Source organism: Polyodon spathula, chromosome 6, assembly GCF_017654505.1.
Source record: "Polyodon spathula isolate WHYD16114869_AA chromosome 6, ASM1765450v1, whole genome shotgun sequence".
Taxonomy (NCBI): Eukaryota; Metazoa; Chordata; class Actinopteri; order Acipenseriformes; family Polyodontidae; genus Polyodon; species Polyodon spathula.
The window spans coordinates 22,985,391-23,007,716 of NC_054539.1; the positions used below are offsets into that span (position 1 = coordinate 22,985,391).

At 37.1% G+C, this 22,326-nt stretch overlaps 2 protein-coding genes across 5 annotated transcripts; one reads left to right on the forward strand and one right to left on the reverse strand.

Annotated features, from left to right (window-relative positions):
* Positions 1–453: 453 nt before the first annotated feature.
* c6h1orf131 (chromosome 6 C1orf131 homolog) lies at positions 454–4,364 on the reverse strand. Of its 2 annotated transcripts, none has more exons than XM_041252590.1 (7): positions 4,198–4,364; positions 3,298–3,623; positions 2,672–2,728; positions 2,071–2,166; positions 1,653–1,739; positions 996–1,048; positions 454–691 (listed from the first exon to the last, which is right to left on the reverse strand). In XM_041252590.1, the coding sequence occupies exons 1-7, from the start codon at positions 4,277–4,279 to the stop codon at positions 565–567; spliced, it is 828 nt and encodes a 275-aa protein (XP_041108524.1). In that variant the 5' UTR covers positions 4,280–4,364; the 3' UTR covers positions 454–564. The 2 variants fall into 2 exon arrangements, with proteins under 2 accessions (XP_041108524.1, XP_041108523.1); XM_041252589.1 differs by having other exon boundaries at positions 2,672–2,740.
* An 84-nt stretch (positions 4,365–4,448) lies between these two features.
* Positions 4,449–21,697, forward strand: gnpat (glyceronephosphate O-acyltransferase). 3 transcript variants are annotated; one of them, XM_041252585.1, is made up of 16 exons: positions 4,449–4,617; positions 4,935–5,120; positions 5,590–5,766; positions 6,062–6,191; positions 6,686–6,813; positions 7,103–7,178; positions 8,052–8,203; positions 9,480–9,610; positions 11,068–11,291; positions 11,489–11,737; positions 12,082–12,161; positions 12,618–12,758; positions 13,015–13,114; positions 16,903–16,996; positions 17,366–17,427; positions 20,559–21,697. In XM_041252585.1, the coding sequence occupies exons 1-16, from the start codon at positions 4,594–4,596 to the stop codon at positions 20,600–20,602; spliced, it is 1,998 nt and encodes a 665-aa protein (XP_041108519.1). In that variant the 5' UTR covers positions 4,449–4,593; the 3' UTR covers positions 20,603–21,697. The 3 variants fall into 3 exon arrangements, with proteins under 3 accessions (XP_041108519.1, XP_041108521.1, XP_041108522.1); XM_041252587.1 differs by lacking the exon at positions 20,559–21,697 and adding an exon at positions 18,245–18,405; XM_041252588.1 differs by lacking the exon at positions 4,935–5,120.
* Positions 21,698–22,326: the final 629 nt, after the last annotated feature.

Here is a 22,326-nt window from a genome sequence, read left to right on the forward strand (position 1 = left end):
CTCTGCTCTGGTTGACATTCCTGCAGTCAGCATGCCATTTGCATGCTCCCTCAAAACTTGTGACATCTGTGGCATTGTGTTGTGTGACAAAACTGCACATTTTAGAGTGGCATTTTATTGTCCCCAGCACAAGGTGCACCTGTGTAATGATCATGCTGTTTAATCAGCTTCTTGATATGCCACACCTGTCAGGTGAATGGATTATCTTGGCAAAGGTGAAATGCTCACTAACAGGGGTGTAAACAAATTTGTGCACAGAATTTGAGAGAAATAAGCTTTTTGTGTGCATGGAAACTTTCTGGGATCTTTTATTTCAGCTCATGAAACATGGGACCAACACTTTACATGTTGCGTTTATATTTTTGTTCAGTGTAATTCAACCCATACCTTTGAATGCTGACAGTTAAACCAAGAGAAAATATACTGTGTGAAATATATTGGTCTGACAGGGAGTGTAATAAAGAAGAACTTTATGGGATGACTGGAAACAAACAAGGAGATTAAAATAAACATTACATTTGTTTTAATTAATAGCCAGTCTAGCTTAACTGTACTGCTTTTGTGTCATTTAATCACCCTTGATGATTTGATTTTTTTTATTTCAACAGGGCTGAGAATCAATGTTCCGTTCTTAAACCGCCCAACCTGTCCATTAGGCAGTATGCTTGATCCTGACTTCTTCTTTTTAGTTCTGTGAAAAAGATAAAAAATAAATTCAAAACAAGGTAATGTGAAACGCTGCTGCAGACATGAGGCCTGATTTTTTTTTTTTTTTTTAAGTAAAACAAGAATGATGTAATGCGTGTATCTATGTCCTTCTTTTGCAGGCTTCTTGGAACCCCTTTCTCCAACATATGTGGTTTATGTATTACCAACCACTTAAAGAGGAAACACCTCCCAGAATTTGGCCCACTTGAGTTGGAATGACCCTCAATGCATGACTGAGTGGCATGTGATGCTCCCCTCACTTTCTCCTTAAATGTGGTTACACTTACCTTTCGTCCTGCTCTCGCTTTTTCTTTTTCTTCATCAACTCAGACTTGGACTCCTGTTCAAGCAATAGCACACAATTAACAGCCATCATCACTGCCCTGTTCCTCAAGAGGATTCAGGAGAACACTTAATTCTGTAACCTCAAGCAAAGTTGCAGCTGCTTCCTGGTACATACTGACTAACTGTGCTCTAGTCTAATTCATTCCAATGCTCTGTTAGCAATAGAACCATGTGTCCAAGAATGCAACCATTTTTTCCACAGAGCATTGCGTTTCAAACTTTGCATATCCTGAATTACAGTTTAAAAAAAAAAAAAACACAAAGCAAAAAGATTGATAAAGCCAATAAAAATATAGATTTTAAAAATGTTCGTTATCACTTATATAACGTAGACAGATATATTACACATATTAGGTTGAAACAAATGTTGAAAAATGGTCACCAAGTAAGGCCAATTGCAGTGCTCATAAAAAGAAACAAGAGGTTGAGTCAAGCTCTTGGTCTTTAGATCCTGGTATAGAAGACATTAAGACAAATTAAACCTTCCTTACCCACTTTAGTAGACAGTGTTTAAACTAAAGCCACCTGCTTGTCCACTTCTACATCCTGGCTGTAAACCTACATTTATTTAAGCAATACTAATGACTCATAAAACTGACCGTTTTTGTGACTTCCTGTTCCTTTACCCTCTTCTCTTTGATCGTTTCCTGGTAAACTTTGTAGTTGACATATTCCCGTTTTGGGGCCTGTAACAGAGAACACCACACATTGTTGATGCTGTATTCATATTCACATTTATGATTTAAACATAACAAACACATTTAAAACTAAGAATGTAAATGTATTTATTTATAAACTCGTGTGTCTCTGAAGGATCAAAATTAATAGTTACGTGATTTTGGAAAGAGAAAATGTAAGAATTTGACATTTTAGATCCTGCAAAAATATTTTCAACAATCTTAACATATATTCCTTTATCTATTCCATATCGCTATTTTTCTTTTAATTATTATTTTTGTTTTCTTTCTTGAACACAAATTAGGTGCCGTGTAATAGAAAAAGTTTGCAAACTCTAACCTTTGCTCCAAGCATTATTGCTCGTTCTTGTTCAAAAACTCTTTGCTGTTCCTTCTTGTAACCTGTGATGCCAAATCTGTGAACCTCCAGGCGAGCCTAATTAACAGGAAACTTAATATTATGTATAAGCATAAAGAATGTGATTTTATATATATAGAAAATTCTAGATTTTTCTTTTTTTTTTTTTTTTAAATACAGCACTAACAGTTGGTTTCACAGACTGAGATTAGCACTAATCTTGGACTTAATGTTAATTTAATAACCAGGATGCTAATCAATGTGTGAAACCATCCGTAAAAGCGCAGTTGATTGAATGGTCTGACTGCAGCTATATGTTTGATACGAGGAACAAAACCAACTTCTGTTAAAAGCATATGCAATAGTATCAACTATCAATAATATCACTTTCAGCACAAAAAAGGGGAGACCTAGTCTTGCTTGCGCCAAGTTGAAGGTTTAGTTATCTTTCATGCAATATCTTCTGATTGGGGCGGCATAGTTCAACAAAAACTTTAGTCTCGTAAAAATCCAAACAAACCAAAATCCAGCTTAAAAGCATTTTAAATACGCATCACTATTGATCTGAGATGTATCAAGTTACCTTTTCGAGGTTAAAAACTTCTGTGTCCATTTTCTTTTCTTCATTTTTTTCAGCAACCTGTAAAAGAGTCTTTAAAAAAAATAAAGAAAGCCTCAAGAGTCACGCTTTCTGGTGATAGTTTTCTTAAACATTCCAGAGGATGGACAACTTGGCCACTGCAGTGAGGGACTGCTGGTTACACCGAAACCCACTATCATGCCCTTGGCGATGTCTCTGAGATCCTTCTGCTCTTGCGTCATTGTTGCTGAATAGTGGCACACAGCTTTTACACAGCTTACATGTCACATGACCACATACATTTGACATTGCAGAATCTGTTCTGACTATAGGTTCAAGCAACATTTCTAAAGGTGATACTTATACATTATATATATATAAGTGTAGATATCATATATGAGGAATAACACCTCTCTGATCAATAATCAATGAGTATGGTTTTAAAACATAAAAAAAAAACTCATCTCAGTGGTGTATCCACAATTTGCTACAGAAATGTACACATCATTCATTGTACTTAGAAGCATTGTTAATACAATGTGACTTTTTTTTTAGTCCAATAAATGGTGAAAAAGCACTCTGAAGGACTGATTTCAAATTGACATACTGTATGATAATGCTCAAATTACCTTAGAGTTAGAGACAGGTGCCTGTGGACTTGCAGTCTTTTTGGAAGGATTGTGAAACATCACAACTTCAACCTGAGCTTGTTTTTTTGCTGAAACTGTTTGTGGGCTGGCCATTCCTGTATGGCTGTTTTTACTACAAGAAAAGTTAGAAATTACATCCTTTTTGCCCTTCTGTTCTGGAACACCAATGCTTTTGAAGGCTCTGTCTATGTCAACACTGTCAGTATCCAAACCCACAGGTTCAGAATCTGCCAGTCTCTCTTCATTACATTTTGTTCCGTTTTTCGTTTTGGAATTCTTTTTTCTTTTCTTTCCTGTATCCTCACCTGTAAAGAAAAAGGAAAGTTGACCTGTTACATAAAAACGTTTACGAATTATTTTGTGTTATAATAGTCTTGTTAAGATATCTATAGGGCCCATCAGTGTATCATACTTCAATTTAGGTAGCATCACTGCTTCTGGTGTAAATGTAACCTTAAACCACAACCCCCTACCTGCTATGCTTAATAGATATAAGTATGATCACAATAATGCGGGACAGCACACTGTTGTGGATGGTGGAGCTAGGCAAGTACCTTTACAGTTTCTATTTATTATACTGCTCGCAAATATTATCCTCAATGTCATATTTTTGTCCATTCCCCATCATTTGTGTAAATAATAATTTGTATAATTAACCCGTTGTTTTCCGATTCAGGTCATTAGCTACCGAGCGTTAACGAACATTCTACCGTAACAGTTAGCTTGAATTGAAAATGTTCAATTGCATTTAACTCAAACTTGAACCCAAACAATGACAACCTAATTACAGATTTTCTAGCGTTGCACAGATCTAGGGATGTGCACTGGCGGGCGTGAAAGCTGGTAAGTACAGTAAACAAATAAAATGAAATTGCTCACCAAAATCATAAAGATTGTTTAACACGGTGTCGAGGAAACACTCCTCCGTGTCTGTGTCGCGGCGATGTGTTTTTTGACTCATATTAAAATGACTTCTGTAGGCTAATATTAAATGGCGTTCCTTCCAGACTACAAAACTGTTTTTTTTCACGTGGTTAAACCGGAAGCCGGAGTTCTAAGACGCCTGTTTGACTGTTTTCGGCCACCATCCGGGGGACAGTCTGGTTTCCTTACAAACGGGATGTGGTTACAGTTTTCTCCTGGCACCGCCTAAGAAACTGCATCTGGCTTGTTGTGAAATTCAGCATTCATTCTTCAGTCACACCACTGCAAAGGCAAATTCCACTCTATCTGCACATTCATGCCCTCAAACTTTGATATTTCCTGACACAAGGGATGGCATCTAAAACCCTGTATTCGGTACGTATCTTTATTTATGTTGTCGTAGTCGTTGGAGTTATGGTATGAAATTATCAGTTTGGGCTGTCACAATAATTTACATTATTGATTAATTTCAGTTGTTCTTATAACAGTGGAAACTATGCAGGACTACGAGCCCATCGCTTGTTATGGAATGGCCTACATATTGCAATAATTATAGGGGATTGAAAAAAAAAAATGTCTGGGATAAAAAGTAGATCTGGCACCATTCCAAATACCTTACCCTCCTCAGTAAAGTTATGTAATACGATACACGTTGTGCATATCTGTTTGTACTGCAACCTACTGCCCAACAGGAGCCAAGGTTAAAGAAGAGAGATGATTTTGAAGATATCTTGGAAGAAAGAAGGAACTCCAGTGACGTGAGATATGCCCTGAAATGTTATACGCCATTGCTGTACAAGGGAATCACACCTTGTAAAGCAAGCATGCTCAAAACTACTGTTCTCAAGTCAGACCATGTACACTATGTTATTCAGCAGGTACGATGTCAAGCTGTTTTCTATGAGTTGCCTAATTAAATCATATGTGAGATGATCAATAACAACAATTCATGTTTTTTCAGACTTCTTATGTCATTTTGTAATCAAGTGATAAAACCCCATGAAATATCCACACCCATACTTCAATACTAGTAGGAAATTAGCTTCACTTTTGGTTGTCCAGTTTCAGCAGAAGGGTGGTGATGAGAGTTCTCACATCTGCATGGTGCATTTTTTATGTAATGCTGTAGTTTAAGAAGAAACTTTTTTTTTTTTACTTTCAATCTTGATTGAATGAAAAGCACAGTAATTATTTTTAGGTGTAAAAAATGCATAAATGGCACAAACAGGCAACAGATTGATTGGGAATGCATTGTACAGTCTAAATTAAGAAAGGATTGAGTAGTGTGGGCAGCTTTGAACTGTATTTGCTTTGTGCATAAAGTTTTCAACTGGCATCACTTTCTAGTTGTCAAAGGAGATGGGGGAATCCCCAGATATCATCAAAGAAGAAGCAGCTGAAATCCTGGAAGAGATGGCGCAAAGTCTTCACCTCGGTATCATCCGATTCTTTGCATTCACATTAAGCAAAACCTTTAAAAAACTCTTTCAGAGAGTGAAAGTCAATGAAGAAGGCATTCAAAGAGTAAGTGGCCTTCCATTGCTGAAGAGTAAAGAATAATTTTTACAAATTACTCACCCATTGCCCCATGCACACTTTGTTATTCCTTCAGTTAATTATTTAGGCAAGAACTGTGACTGCTGCACCATTATTATGTAGGCCCAGGCATGACATTGTTAATGTTTTGTGTTTTTTTTTTTTTTTTGTTTTTTTTTAATGAGGAAAAAAAAGACTATTTCCAGTTAATCCAGAAATCTAAAAGAAAAATCACATGTACATTTTCAGCTAATTTACTGTTTGTTTTGTTTTCACTCTGTAGTTACAACAAGCTATTCAGGAGCATCCAGTGGTCTTGCTTCCCAGTCACCGCAGTTACATAGACTTCCTCATGATGTCCTATATTCTCTATACCTATGACCTTTCCTTGCCCGTTATTGCTTCTGGAATGGGCAAGTATCTCTAGACCTGTACTGTTTTAATGCTTCACATTTGATAATTACATGTAAAGGATTATACATGTTTGTCTGTTTTGAAAAGTGTGTTTGTGGAGAAAGTTGTATCCATTTCAGTTTCATAATTGCTGTATAAACGTTAAGCTCCTTTCAATCAGTGAGTAATTCTTGTTAGATTTCTACTGCACGGTTGTTGATTTTTATTCCCTTATCCATGTAAGAAGTTTGTTGGTACTTGAAGTGGTTGAGCATGGTTTTTGTTTTTGTGCCAAAGTCTGAATAAGCTTTTGCACTCTTAACCTTCAAGTTCAAAAAGCATTTTAGTAATGGTTTTGTAGTGGGCTTTTTATTCCTTATTCTACTAAAGAATAAGTTCTGTAACACCTAGGGTGATTAACTCGTGAGCATTTCTTTCTATCAGTGGCCTCTTTTATCTGTCACAGTTGCTTACTGCAGAATAGTTCCTCTAAATATGATCACATATTTTGCAGACTTCCTGGGAATGAAGATAGTAGGTGAGATGTTACGCATGTCAGGAGCCTTTTTCATGCGTCGTTCATTTGGTGGAGACAGACTCTATTGGGCTGTCTTTTCCGAATATGTGAAAACCATATTAAGGGTAAAGTATTTTTTTCTTTGTTTTGTAATTAACCTTTATTAACATGTACATTTGAGTGGTTGTCACAAGCAGATTAATTTAACATTAGTTATGTATAATATATAATATCACACATATGTGCACACATATATAATATATATATAATATATATATATATATATATATATATTATATGTATATATAAACATACAGTATATACTTTTCTGTTCACAGTAAGATCTCAAAACATTTTAATCAGAGAAGCAAATACGAACAGCAAATGATTACTATATACTTTGCTTTTATTCAGATCGGTTATGCTCCAGTTGAGTTCTTTTTGGAAGGAACTCGAAGTCGCACTTGTAAGTCACTGACCCCCAAGTTAGGTAAGTATATGTATAGTCCACAAAAGTACAGTACAGAACAACCTAGTGTAATCATTATGTAAAACAGAACACATCCCTTTAAACAGACTTTGGACAGTGTCAGATTTGTGGAAGCTCACACGAGCCTCACGCAAGATAAAACATGAAGTCTGTCAGATGTATAGTTTTCATCAAAGTGATCTGATGGAGAAATAACAACAAACAACAACAAAGCCCCTATTAGATAACGATGATGGAATTACAGCATTAAACACAACTTGCCATTTTTAATTTGTAAAATGCATTTTGTTTAACTTTGATTCTGTGTATTTAGTAAGACTCTTTGTTACTTAGGCACTTGCATGTCTCCTGCATATGGGGGCTAGTGTTGCTCTGTACCATGTGAACAACATAGTTAAATCAGTTAGGATGCAGTTTTACAGTTCTACAGTTATAAGGCTTGAGTATATGTAACATTGTGATACAAATTATGCAAGCTGATGTTTGGCAACTTCTAATTGTCTTGTTTACTTGCAACACAGTACTACATTTAGAAGAACTATACGTGTTACTGCATCCCATATACTTTTAAATATTTCTCTTTTACATTTTGAGCTAAAATCTAACCTTCCTCAATTTTTTGTGGTTATTGTGTTGTGATTGCACACTGTACAACAGTCACTTTTGTTTTGATCTGCAAATATAATAAAATAAATGTACACAATACAAGTCGGCTGCTCAGTGTTTGCTCTGTCATGCTAAAGCACTATATGAATGCACTGTGAAGTAATATAGCTAATTGTTTATGGAAAGTATGACTACTTACTGAAGGTCATAAATGCTTTGTCTACTGGAACACTTTTGGTGATGTTAGGTTGTTTTTTTTTCTTTCAGGTCTACTTAATATTGTGACGGAGCCATTTTTAAAAGGGGAGGTTTTTGATGTCAGCCTTGTTCCAATCAGTATTAGCTATGAAAGGATACTGGAAGAATCCTTGTATGCACATGAGCTTCTGGGAGTCCCTAAACCAAAAGAGACTACCTCAGTATGTTGGCTAATGCAATTTACCAGGTTTATTTTCTGCAGATCTTTACACAGCATGTTGTGTTGTATGCATGTTTTTAAGGATTCAAGGAGGGATGAAACGTGTGTACCTGCAGCTGAAAGGACAAAGTAGAAAAACCTGTAGCGAATTTTAACAAACTGAAAAGCGAAATTTTGATTTTATTTTATTTATTTTTTTTTTTTTAAAGAGTTCACAGATTGAATGTCTATGGTCCATGTAACGCTTATCAATTAAATTTTATTTAGATTTTTTAAAATATAAATTGCCCAGTTATTTTCCCCCTGATTTTCTCCCCAATTTGGAATGTCCAGTAATTCCCCACGCAGGTTAGGGGATCTGAAGGTTCATTGGCTGCCCTCTGATCCCCAGACCAAACCAGTTTCCTCTTGTACACCCATGAATTCAAGAGCGGATGTCAGCGAGCTACCAGCCTCTGAGCTTACTGGGCGCCTGGCCAGCAGGGTTCGCTGTAGCGCGATGAGGAGAAGCAGTCCCTGCCTGTTTTGCCTCCCTAACCTATGGGAGTGTCAGAGCCAATGCGACACTCCGTTCGGAATTCTCAACGAAGACCAGTGAATCCGTACAGCCAGGACGCGAACCTGCGCTGTATGACTCGCCCTGCATGTCACGCGGCTGTGCTTTTACCAGGTGAGCCACTCGGGGACCCATTCAATTCAATTTTTTTCTGAAACTGAAAAAATGGAAATACGTCTTTCCCTTTTTTCATTTACAATATGAAAATTGAAAAGTTTAAATATTGGTAAAAATCACCATAGCTTTGTTTTTTTGCTTTCTCAGAAAGAAAACTGAAATTTGAGTTGAAATGACTCATCTTTCATGTGTTTCTACTCCTGCTAAAATAATGGAAAATCAAACAACGGTATAACTTTAAATGCTTGCCATTTGTGTAATTAAAACATTCGCAATTGGGATGTGCCATTAATGCTTGAGGAAGAACACTGCAGACCTGCAAAGGCAAACAATTTAAAAAAAAAAAAAGAGAGAATCTACAGAATAATAATAATAATAATAATAAGCATTGTCATTTTAGTCCCGATAGTAATAAACTGAAATTAAAAAACACAATCTTTATATATCTTTTTCCATTTCAGGAAATGATATAAAAATGTAATTGATAAGCGCTATACAGACCGTCTATTGACATATGTTGTAAACAGACAAATAGAAATAATATTGCACTAAATAAAGCTTTAAAAAAATAACACTGTACTTTTTTTTGTTATTATTATTTTAGGGTCTTTTAAAAGCCAGAAAAATGCTCAGTGATGATTTTGGCAGCATACACATATACTTTGGGCATCCTGTATCCCTCCGAAGTTTGGCAAAGGAAAAGATAAATCGTTCTGATTTCAACTTGGTTCCCAGGTAGCTGCAATCTCCCCGTCTATTGTGTACTGACAGCTGACATGCCTGGCAGGAGGAGGGGGTCAAGATGGATTTCCTTGCTGTCTCCACTGACATAATGTTCGGTCTGCTGTCTTCATTGTCTTTACATTATGTAGCTATAGAAACATGTACTTTTGTAATAATTGTTTTTGCCAGTAAACGACTGCAATTTTAGTTAATAAATGGAAGTGGTTAATAACCTGGTCACCACTGTTTCCCACCTGAATTCACACTGAATTTAATGCTATAATGTCAGTTCTGTCACCTAAAGATTGTAGAATTTTCTATTCTATCAGGCATAAATGCAGACCTTGGGGTAGATGACATAGCTTCATGCTCTGCCTGGAGGCTGTATTGGTTTGTCCTGTGTTAGTTTAGATTAAGTCTTCTGTTTGGCATTTGAAGATCCCTTTTAAGATAATTTATTTAACTGTTGTTTAACTTGTAAACAACTTTAGTGAAAGGTTGACATGACTGTGAAGATGCCATCCGTTAGATTTTTGCTGTAAGGAAAAACAGCTGTGAATTATATTAGGAGACTTCTTTTCTTCTTGCAGATATGTTTAATAAGGAAAATGTTTTCATTTTTTAATTAATACTTTAAACAAACAATTGTATTTAACGTCTGACATGTTAGCATTTGTAACATAAGCACTTTCATAATCCACAGCAGGATTTATTTTCTCCTTGAAAACTTGGTTTTATTATTCCTTGGTACAAGTTCTTGAGGGTGTCCAAAGCTAGATCATGTTGTTCTAATGAAGGTTAGAATCTTAAGAACTGTTAGCCCAAAATTGAGGTAGATTTGTTGTTCAACATACTGCAAATGTACGTCATGGCAACCCTATTTCTTTTCACAATACAGTAATTGTAGCATATCCGACTGCAGTGAGACTAGAGTAAGGGCGGGTATGTAAAAAGTCGGATGAATGAGTCCTGTTTTAAATACCATTATACACAACTGTAACAATTACTATATTCACACAATTATTGTTTTGAGATTCAGTTTTTATTAAGGAGCTCGCCTAAATCCCTTGTTTAGAAAGATACACGGTATTAATGCTTGTGACAGAGTAGCCGTTTGCCGTGTGGGTGCATGCATTCGCTGCTGAGTGACAGGCAGGAGATCGAGAAGGAGGTTGAAGTTGATACGCTCCACAGGCGAACAGGATTTACACATCAAGTCAACACACTGAACAGGTCACATGACACTAGCAGCAATGGCAGCGCACGGAGCACATGCCACACATTGTATGAAAACTTTGTTAGAATCTACAATATCTTCTTTGTTCAATAATAAACTAACATTGGTGAAGAGGTTGATCATAAATGGTTAGGGCGGATATGTGACAGGTGGATACACGATGGATTAGTGTATTGACACCAATATATTTGGCAAATGCTACTGACATACCATTTCTTTTTGATTGTTGCAGACATATTCCAAGAAAACCAACAGAAGACATCCAAGCCTTTGTCAACGATACAGGCTACAGGATGGTGCATCTTCAGCAAGAAAACATGGTTGTCAGTCCCTGGGTTTTGATTGCCACCATCCTGATGCAAGATTTACCTGGAGTAGATTCAGACTACCTCATAGAAAAGACTTCCTGGCTGCGAAGCTTAGCACTGTTGTTTGGGGCTTTCCTTGACTGGCCTGGTATGTTGCATAAGCAAGTGGATGATTTTACTTTTTGCTTTTGAAGATAGGGATACTGTGAGATTCCACTGGGTCAGGAAAACAAGATAACACAGCATTAGCAAACATTTAAACTAGGTTATATCCCTTGACTTTTTAAAGCCTAACTTGAATTGTACTTTCATTTGAACTGAATACTCATATGATGTGATTTTCAGGTCATGTACCAACCAGCAAGGTTGTTACCTCCAGTGTTGCCTTGCATCACAACATCGTTAGGAGTGTGAATGGACGAGTTGTGCTGATTGATGAAGAGAAACCGAATGATAATAGTCCAGATGATCTGGTCTTCAAGAAAGCAGTCACGGTTCTGATGTGCGCATCGTACAGGAATCAGATCATGCACGTGTTTATACGTCCGGCATTGGTGGCAGCTGCAATTCATATTGCGTGTAACTCAAGAAAAGGTACTGTTGGAAGATTACTTTTTAAAATAACGCTATTAGTTACTTAAAGCAATGAGACTATTACTATCGCTCCCAAACATGAGGATTACACTTTTTTTTTAAATAAGTGTTGCTTTGTTACTTTAATTGCTCTTTTGTGATATTGTTGCCTACACAATAATATCCTAATCTACTTTCTAAGTAGTGGTTTGGAGCACCTTGCACTGTATGTGTCACCGTGTGCCATAATGGCTGCTAAAAGTGATAAAACCTCACCATTCACTAACCTGTTTAACTGGTAGAGCGAACGAACATGAATAACGACATGCTATAACGTTTTAATTGTTTTATGTATTTATTTTCAGAAGAAGTATTTAACAACTTCAGCTTTCTTCGTGAACTTTTTGCCAATGAATTCATTTTCTGTCCAGGAAATGCTGTGCAGGTATATGTAATTCTGAGTGGTTAATTTTATGTAAACTGGGGGAGGATGATAAACTGAGATCAGTCTTCAACAAGGGTGGTCCTGTAACAGCAGAATAGTTTCAAAATACACCATTGTTTAGATCTATTGAAAGGACCCAATTTAGTTTTTATTTGCACCAGACAGAAGTTAATGCTAGATGTTCTGTATGCCGAGTCTCCAAGGCTTTGAGGTAATGTTTTAGGCATATCCGACACCTAGTTTTAAGTATAGCAGGTTCTCCCTGGCCTGCGCGTCAGGGAAGTGCTCAGTGGACTTTTCTAACAACCCAATACCAACTGAAGGTAGTTGTGATGTTACTGTTTTTGTTATAATTGGAGGTGCAGTGAGAAAAGTATGATACTGGTATAATATTTGTCTGGCATTTTATGTTTTTTTTTTTTTCTTTTTTTATGCTTTAATATGTTTTTACTATAGGACTTTGAGGACGGATGTTACTTACTTGTGAAGAGTGATGCTGTTCAAATACTAAAGCAAGACTTTGTGGTAACTGAGACTGGCCAATCAACCATTTCCTTTCTGGTAGCTATGCTGAGGCCCTTTCTGGAAGGCTATCAGGTAAATTTGTAGTAGAGAGGGATTATCTATACACCATAGAGTGATGACATATTACGGTTTTAAGTAATAAATACTTTGTCACTGTTTAAGTAGGACATCAAATATACTGTATAACCCCAGTAGGTAGGATCATGTTTCTGTATTATCATTTTTGATGTTGTGGGACTAATTAAATAAGTGCTAGTAATTGATTATTGTAAGGGAGTTAATAAGTTCAACTGCTATTCTGAAATGCTGCTGTTTGTTTTGTAACTAGGTAGTGTGCAAGTACCTATCTGAAGAAGTAACTGCAGGATTCACTGAGAAGCAATATGTTCCTGCAGTCCGCGTCTTTGCAGTAAAGATGATCATATCAGGTTATTGGCATTTCCTTTTTAATATATGCCCTGCGGTACACAGGTCAACAAACATGGTTCTGCCACCATGGGGATTATTTTCAAAAGTTTCACGTAACCCAGACCCGTAACTTTAGGGAACTTCTTGCTGACAGATATGTTTTCCATTTTGTTCCTTTTCATAATTGCAAACCTTCTGTTGCTTTTAATCTTTAAAAATTGCAATAGGAAGTTGAATAAATGTTGATACTTTCAGGCACTATAAATAAGGCCATGTGTAAATCGCGATTTCATGGGCTGCTTGGACATTGTGAAATTAGCCCAATACTGTGATTTTTACAATTTTTAAATAAAAATACATTTAGAATTATTTGTGTTTCATACAAAGAAAATCACATTAACGAAACTGTACACCCCTGCTGTGCGCCTGTGGGTACTATTCATCATGCACATAGCACTGTGCAGTGATTGTCATGTGACTGCAATCTAGGTGGGAAATTAAAATACTACACACTGTAAACAAGAAAGTGGATGTATATAAAAAGGCTACACATATGTCTGCAGGAAATTGCGTAAAGCAGTATCCAGCAGGAGTTTTACACAGTAATGTACGTCCTGCAATGTTACTGTAGATCACTACCGAGAATCCTCTGTTGACAGGCATTTAGATTGAAGTATTCTTCAAAAGAGAAAGGCAGAAATCCAGAGCAGTACTGCAACTGCTTTACTTGAAAAGAAACAAAAAAACGGTGACGTCCATGTTCCAAAAGTCCACCGAAACCTGTGAAGCACGAAACACATTACATTTTGACCTGACGGAGATGTTTGTTTACACAAATATCTGTCTTGAAACATTTGGACAACCAAAAGTTACGTAAATTCTTCAGACTGAGTAGCAAATGGTGGAGCGATTCCTTTATAAGCCCATCTGAGACGTGAATACTTACCTAAAGTTGCGGAGTATCACAAGCAGGAGATTATGGAATTGGTAAAACAGTCTGGTTGCTTGTCAGGGTCACTGACGAGTCGGCTGATGCCCCAAATCAGTATGGGTTACGCATTGTATTTGTTTTGCAAGACCTGAATGGTGAACATGCATCTGATATACTAGAACTGAAAGCTGCACTTACAGGTACACTTTACCTAAAGGCTGTTAATTACAACACTGTAGGGTTGCAAAATGAAGCACAGAGAGGATCAGAGACAATCGATCACACTGATCTTTGCATCAAAGGTTTATTGCAGTCATCAAAATACAGAGCGCTCTGGAGAATAACAGTCACTTCATCAGTAACTAGTGTATTCTACCGGGGTAAAGCACATACATGGGTTATATAGTTTCCACATAACATCCCCTGGTCCTATCAGGATTTGGCACGCAGCATACAATTCATCCATCCCTACCCCCTAAACTCATATACTCAACCAATAGAGGCTAGCTGTGGGGCATGATTGCCTCCTCCGTTGCGGTTGTTATGTTCACTTCAACCTGGAATTTACTATCTAGCAAGCAAGCATGCATTGCTGTTCTTCTACCATCCCCCCACTGCCTCTGGACATCTAACCCAACCTAATGGTGTACTGAAACATTCCACCCTTCCCCTCTTCTTTCACAAATTCCTTACTAAACTGTGTAAAACCGCACCCAAATGACTGTTGATTGATCATGATATCCTGTTCGGTTCCTTCAACACCATTTCACAAGCTATTGTAAAGTGCTTGAATAGCTTTGATGTTGATTTTGATGATGCATTTATCTCTAAATTTGCTGTTTAAAAAAATAATAATCTGTACACATAATTTATAAAATACACTGATGCACAAAAGAAATGCATCACTCAGGTCTAATGTATTTAATCAAATATTTTAAACACAGATATCAGACATCACAGAAAATGTTAACAAAAATAGAAATTAAAGAATCATGACAAGTTTTCTGTATAAAATGTGACAGACTGTTAAAATGAAAACATTATAAAGTTAGGCGGATATGCCCTCCCTGAGTATTAACACAATCCTGGCAACGTTGACGCATAGACCTGACAAGCCTCTGGCGAAAGTTGGCTGGTCGCGGTTGTCTCCTATGGATGGCACGGGCGAATTGGTCCCACCGATGTTCTGTTGGACTCAGGTCAGGAGAAAAAGCTGGCCACGACAAGACCTCGACATTGTTTTCTTGAAGTCGTGCAATTATAATCCTAGCACTGTGTGGTCTTGCATTGTCCTTTGTCAATGTATCGCTGAGCAGTAAGGTTGTCCTCAACCTGCACCAGAGGCGTTCTTGTGTCAAAGGAGATTCTTCCCACATCATCACACTTCCACTGCCCCACCAGTTGGCTTGAACAACGCAACAGTCAGCAAAACGCTCACCACGACGTCTCCACACACGTTGTCTTCCGCCAGGTCTGTCAAGGGCAAAACAGAATTCAACAGTGACTAAAACACTCCACCACTCTCTGCTGCCATCTCAGATGGTCTCTGGCACACAGAAGACGACGATTTCGTCTCTCAGCAAGCTAATCATTTTCATGCAGATGGCAAGCTACAGTCATTCTCCTGATGCGCTGGTTATTTTTTCATGGAATTTCTTGTGCTGCAGCCACTGCAGTCTGAAAACAATTACGCGGATGGACCAGTTGGATGTGGCGGTCCTGGGCCGATGTGGTGACCCTCTGCCGGTTTCCTGGTTTCTGTGGACTAGTCTGAAGATTCTCTGGGCAACTTCTCTCAGACAGACCACCGTTAATCATGCCGATAGCAACCAGACGATCTTCATTACTGAAGCAGGGCATGTTCGTATCTTTCGCTGTTTTTCCATTAATTAAAATCAGCCATTTGAAAAGACGTACAGATTCTTAACTCATTTTGCCAATTTTAACTCAACTGAAATACCAAACACTGAGCACCTGACTTTTTTTTATGAAATCACATGACTTGAGCTCAGTATTCTGTTATCCCAAGGAACAATACCACTCAAACAATCAACAAACTTATCTGCTTACTATTTAAAATGTAAATGACGTTATGTATGTGCCCAATCGGCTATTGATGTAAAACTTAGACTTTTGCGTTTTCATTGTGCATCAATATAGTTCCATGCACATTCCACGAAATATGATACTTTACTCGCGACACTGCTGTGAATTTAAATTTAATTATAATTTGTTTTCGTGTTATTTCTAAGTTACGTGAACATAAATTTAGACTACCAACATTTGAAAATTGATGTGTAATTAAACACGTTGACAATTGCCTAATATACCAGTAATGGAACTTACCTTAACAATCTTACAAACTTTTGAAAACAACTCCCTGTGTGTTAAATTTGTAACATGCCCCTCTGTTAGTATAACACTGTGTAACAATTTTTTTTTTTTTTTTTTTTGTTCCTGGTTAGTAAGTGTTATTTCCTAATTGCTTATGCCTCAAAAGTATAGAAAATGGCTATTATTCCCCACAAACTTTGCTTTTGTGACCAGGACAGTGATATTTCAAAATATCACTATTTCCAATGGGAAAACGGGCAAATGTGTGTCTTTTCGTTCACATAAAGTCAGAAAAAAACAACATATGAATCCAAATTAACATGTATTTATACTAAAGTAATACAAAAATGACTACAGAAGATTTTAGAAGTAAATTTACAGTATAATCGTAAATCTCGAAAAACTACTCACTTCTAAATTTTTTGTAGTCATCTTATAACACTTACTACCCAGGAACAAAAATTGTGTTACATAATGATCAATGTGTGATATATTAAGTATTCTTTAATCAAACCTAATTACCTTTTAAACTTCTGTGTACAGGAAGCCTTAAATCCTATGACGTCCTTTCATCTGACTTGCAAAAAAATTGTTTGGCAGCCTTACTAAGACTGAACGTTTTGAGGAAAACCAAGCTGTAAGTAATTTTTGTTTTTTAATTGTAATGATATTTATCCTATGAGCATTGTTGGTATGACTGTTTTTTTTTTGGGGGGGGGGGCTTAGCGCCCATTCCCAGAACTGTGGCTTCTATTATATTCAGCTACTGCTAATATTTAACCTTGGCTTTTCCTAACTGCACACTCTTATTTTGAGGCTTTGGAAACCAGTGGTCCTTTAGATCTCTAGATTCTGTAGACTCATTCAGTGTGGCATAATTTTTCAACTAGTGTTTGATGTTCTATAGTGCAAGAAACACTTCACTATGTTTTGGAAGAACTGGATTGTTTAGAATATATTATGAAACAGCGTAAGTAATAAAACTGTGATGCTTTTTTCTTTTCAGAGCCGACCAGATTACTATCAAAGTAAACAAGGCAGCTGTTACCAGATTAGTGGACACACTTGGTAAATATATATCTATATATATACAGTCAGTCTTGGTTAACTCTACACCCCACAGGGATGCCATTTAGTGTTGACTCATTCAAGGTGTTGAGTTAACCACGAGGCGCATAAGCCATGGCATTAATTACAGTATACAGCACTGTACAAACTCGTATAGTTCCATTTGAAGTAGGAATTAATAAAATAACTACAGCGTTATTTTTACGAAAACAATCCAACCACAAACTGTTAACTTTACTTTTTAGGTATTGGCTTGTACTGCTTAATTTGGCTTAAATAGCAAAAGTTAACAAATGTACATTATACAGAATTAACTTGGTGAACAAAAACAATAATAAACAACTTGCAGTTTCACACAGGTCAAACATTGCTGATTGTTTTGCATGCAAAAACACTCGTTTTGAAAGTTCTACTGACCAAGCTTCTTATCCTGAATAACCAGAGCTTTAAAGCCAAGTGAACTAGAATTAATTTTTCGTGACACTGTAACCAGCTGCATTTGGTAGTTGTAAATGAATGAATGGACGAATTAATGAATGATCTGATTCCAGTCAGAGTTCAGTCACGTGAAATGACAGTGCCGAGTTATCCACTAGTCTTTTTAATAGTTTTTAATACCGGTAATAAGTGTTGCATTACAAGTAAAATGTAGTGTCGATTTAAAAGTGCATGTTTTATAAGGAGAAAATTTGGGACTGTCTGTCGAAATAAGCGAAGGTGTCGAGTTACCTACCAGTCGAATTAACTGAGGTTAACTGTATTTAATATCTGGTTATGTAACCTAATCACATTTTCTTCCTTCTCATTATTCTTATAGGGTGATCGTTAATACCGTGTAGACCACGTCTATTCATACTGCAGTGCTCTCTCTTTATAAGGAGGCCATTTATACTGCAGAACAAGGTGTACTACGTAAGGTGTCATACAGTGGCTTGCGAAAGTATCGCCCCCCCCCTTGGCATTTTTCCTATTTTGTTGCTTTACAACCTGGAATTAAAATTGATTTTTATTTGGATTTCATGTAATGGACATACACAAAATAGTCCAAATTGGTGCAGTGAAATGAAGAAAATAACTTGTTTAAAAAAATTCTAAAAAATAAATAACGGAATAGTGGTGCGTGCATATGTATTCACCCCCTTTGCTATTAAGCTTCTAAATAAGATCTGGTGCAACCAATTACCTTCAGAAGTCACATAATTAGTTAAATAAAGTCCACATGTGTGCAATCTAAGTGTCACATGATCTTTCACATGATCTCAGTATATATACACCTGTTCTGAAAGGCCCCAGAGTCTGCAACACCACTAAGCAAGGGGCACCACCAAGCAAGCGGCACCATGAAGACCAAGGAGCTCTACAAACAGGTCAGGGGCAAAGTTGTGGAGAAGTACAGATCAGGGTTGGGTTATAAAAAAATATCCGAAACTTTGAACATCCCACGGAGCACCACTAAAGCCATTATTAAAAAAAGGAAAGAATATGGCACCACAACAAACCTGGCAAGAGAGGGTCGCCCACCAAAACTCACAGACCAGGCAAGGAGGGCATTAATCAGAGAGGCAACAAAGAGACCAAAGATAACCCTGAAGGAGCTGCAAAGCTCCACAGCGGAGAATGGAGTATCTGTCCATAGGACCACTTTAAGCCGTACACTCCACAGAGCTAGGCTTTATGGAAGAGTGGCCAGAAAAAAAAGCCATTGCTTAAAGAAAAAAATAAGCAAACACATTTGGTGTTCGCCAAAAGGCATGTGGGAGACTCCCCAAACATATGGAAGAAGGTACTCTGGTCAGATGAGATTAAAATGAGCTTTTTGGCCATCAAGGAAAATGATAGGTCTGGCGCAAACCTAACACCTCTCATCACCCCGAGAACACCATCCCCACAGTGAAGCATGGTGGTGGCAGCATCATGCTGTGGGGATGTTTTTCATCGGCAGGGACTGGGAAACTGGTCAGAATTGAAGGAATGATGGATGGCGCTAAATACAGGGAAATTCTTGAGGGAAACCTGTTTCAGTCTTCCAGAGATTTGAGACTGGAACGGAGGTTCACCTTCCAGCAGGACAATGACCCTAAGCATACTGCTAAAGCAACACTGGAGTGGTTTTAGGGGAAACATATAAATGTCTTGGAATGGCCTAGTCAAAGCCCAGACCTCAATCCAATTGAGAATCTGTGGTATGACTTAAAGATTGCTGTACACCAGCGGAACCCATCCAACTTGAAGGCGCTGGAGCAGTTTTGCCTTGAAGAATGGGCAAAAATCCCGGTAGCTAGATGTGCCAAGTTTATAGATACATACCCCAAGAGACTTGCAGCTATAATTGCCGCAAAATTTGGCTCTACAAAGTATTGACTTTGGGGGGGGGTGAATAGTTATGCACGCTCAAGTTTTCAGTTTTTTTGTCTTATTTCTTGTTTGTTTCACAATAAAAAATATTTTGCATCTTCAAAGTGGTAGGCATGTTGTGTAAATCAAATGATACAAACCCCCAAAAAATCAATTTTAATTCCAGGTTGTAAGGCAACAAAATAGGAAAAATGCCAAAGGGGGTCAATACTTTCGCAAGCCACTGTAGCTCCCATTTGCCCCATAATGCCACTGCACTAACACTAGTATTCTTGTTTTAAGGTGGAACACAATCTCTTAACTATGGCTCCAATCTACAGCATTATAAAGGGGGAGCACTGTATGTGTCACAATTGATATGCGCTTATTCAGTTGTAAGGTAACTTGGTATAAAACCTACCTAAGCACATCTTGATGGTGGGTCTTTGTGACTTACATTTTAATGAGCGCTGGCCTCTGTTTATGAGACCTGGTTGTGCTAAGTTGAAGATCATAGCTGGGAATCTCACAGGTAGCACCACATTGGCCTTGTGCTCCTGCAGGTTGGGGAAGCAAATGCAACAAGGACTGCTTAACCTCACAATGCTACAGCAGCCCCTTCTGGCAGAGTTTCAGAGGAAACCAGCAGGACTGGCCATTGTTCTCCAGAAATATTCTAATCAAACTTTAAATGTTGGTGGTAATTTATATATATATATATATATATTAATATATATATTATATATATATATATATATATATATATATATATATATGTTTTATTTTCTATCTCCTAGATGGAAAAACACCTGTCCAAAAAGCAGCCCTTGCAAGACTTTAACACAGCAGTGGAATGGCTGACTGAACACAACATCTGGGAAACCAATGCCTTCATTAAGAAATACAAAGCCAGTTAAGCCCAGCCAGTACATCAGTAAAATGTTAAAAGGCTATATTTGGCTTGATTTTTGGAAAGACTGCCATTTTTGATCAATTCTTACTGTACAATACAAAACAACATAATACAAATGTATTATTAGACATCCCAGAGTGCTAAACAATAGAAATGTAGCTAATTTTTCTAACCATGTGAAAACTTAAAAAGGTTTGGAACTCTGTTACTGATCATTGCATGAATGTTTCTAGTTTGTTTACCTAACAATTTATAATGCCAAGTTTATTAGTAGCATTCAGTGACAAAATGACACTTTTCTGAATTCCAGAATCGGCGCTATAATGTAAAAGTAAGCTAAATCACTTTTTTATCCTTCTTTTTTATTATTACATTTGAAGCTTGGGAATTTAGTGCTCTTAAGGATGATGGATAGTGCCACTGGCTACAATCAGGTATGGTGGCATGTGGGCGTTTGTACTCAGTTTACCTCAATCCTGACCTGAAAACATCCATTCAGTTTTGGGCTTCTCCTAAGCAGAGACTGCCGATGTCTACTGGGGCCTGAGTGGAGCCTGCCAAATGATTTAGCTGGATTCAGACAGAAGTACAACATACATAAAAGATTAGTGAATTAACTGACTTCGCTATGGGATTTCCCCTGAAGATCCTCTTTAGCTATATCATAGTTGTGATTTAATGCAAGCCAGGTTCACAAAGCTTTCAGTGAACATATAAACAAGGACTTGTCACCCCACCTTGAGTTAACAGTACTGTTCTGTGTTCAGACAGGAGACAGAAACAAACATATCAGTAGCCTATATTGGAGGTGCCTACTCCACAAACACAGTGCTGGGAATAGTGTTTTAGCAGTGAATTCACAACCTCTGTTATGAATGGCACTATTCACTGTATACCAGGAGTTTCTGCTCAATGAGTAACTTTTCAATAGCAACTGTTTATTATGGATATAATGTTGCAACAAGGTGTGTTATAATATTTTTTTTTTTTTGTAACATTAAAATAACAAATGTGGGCTTTTAATCATGTTTTATTTTTTACCCTTCATTAAAAAAATGTCCACATTATCTGGATAAATTACCTGTAAGTCACTGACTGATATCATGTTAGGATTAAGATGTTCTATGTTAAATCACACCACACATCAATATGATCCAGATTCATTCCTCTTTACATATATATTTCACACCTGAAACCAATGGTGGTATATTTTACTATTACACATTAAAGTATTGTTTATGTAATTTGGTTTTGAGGCAATTTGACACAAGATAATTCTACAGTAGCACACTGTCCTACCTTTTGTCACAGTGCCAATGTTTCACGCACACCATATATCTGATGTGTTTGACATAGACGAGAAGTCCAGGTGTTAAACTAGTTGGTGTTAAATATTTTTGCTATACAGAAAGCCAGTTTAGACATGGTTGAAATTTAAATTTATAGTTGTGCTAACCAACCTTTAAAATCTACTTTCTTACACTTTATGTGTCGTTCACTCGATGGTCTAGAAAATTGATTGTAAACTTGAATGAACTGTCCTTTTAAGTATTATCTCTACCAACAAAAAAAAAAAAGAATATACCATTTTATAAAGGATAAAGAATACAAATAGTGTATTTCTCAACAACTACAACATCACAGAAATGGGA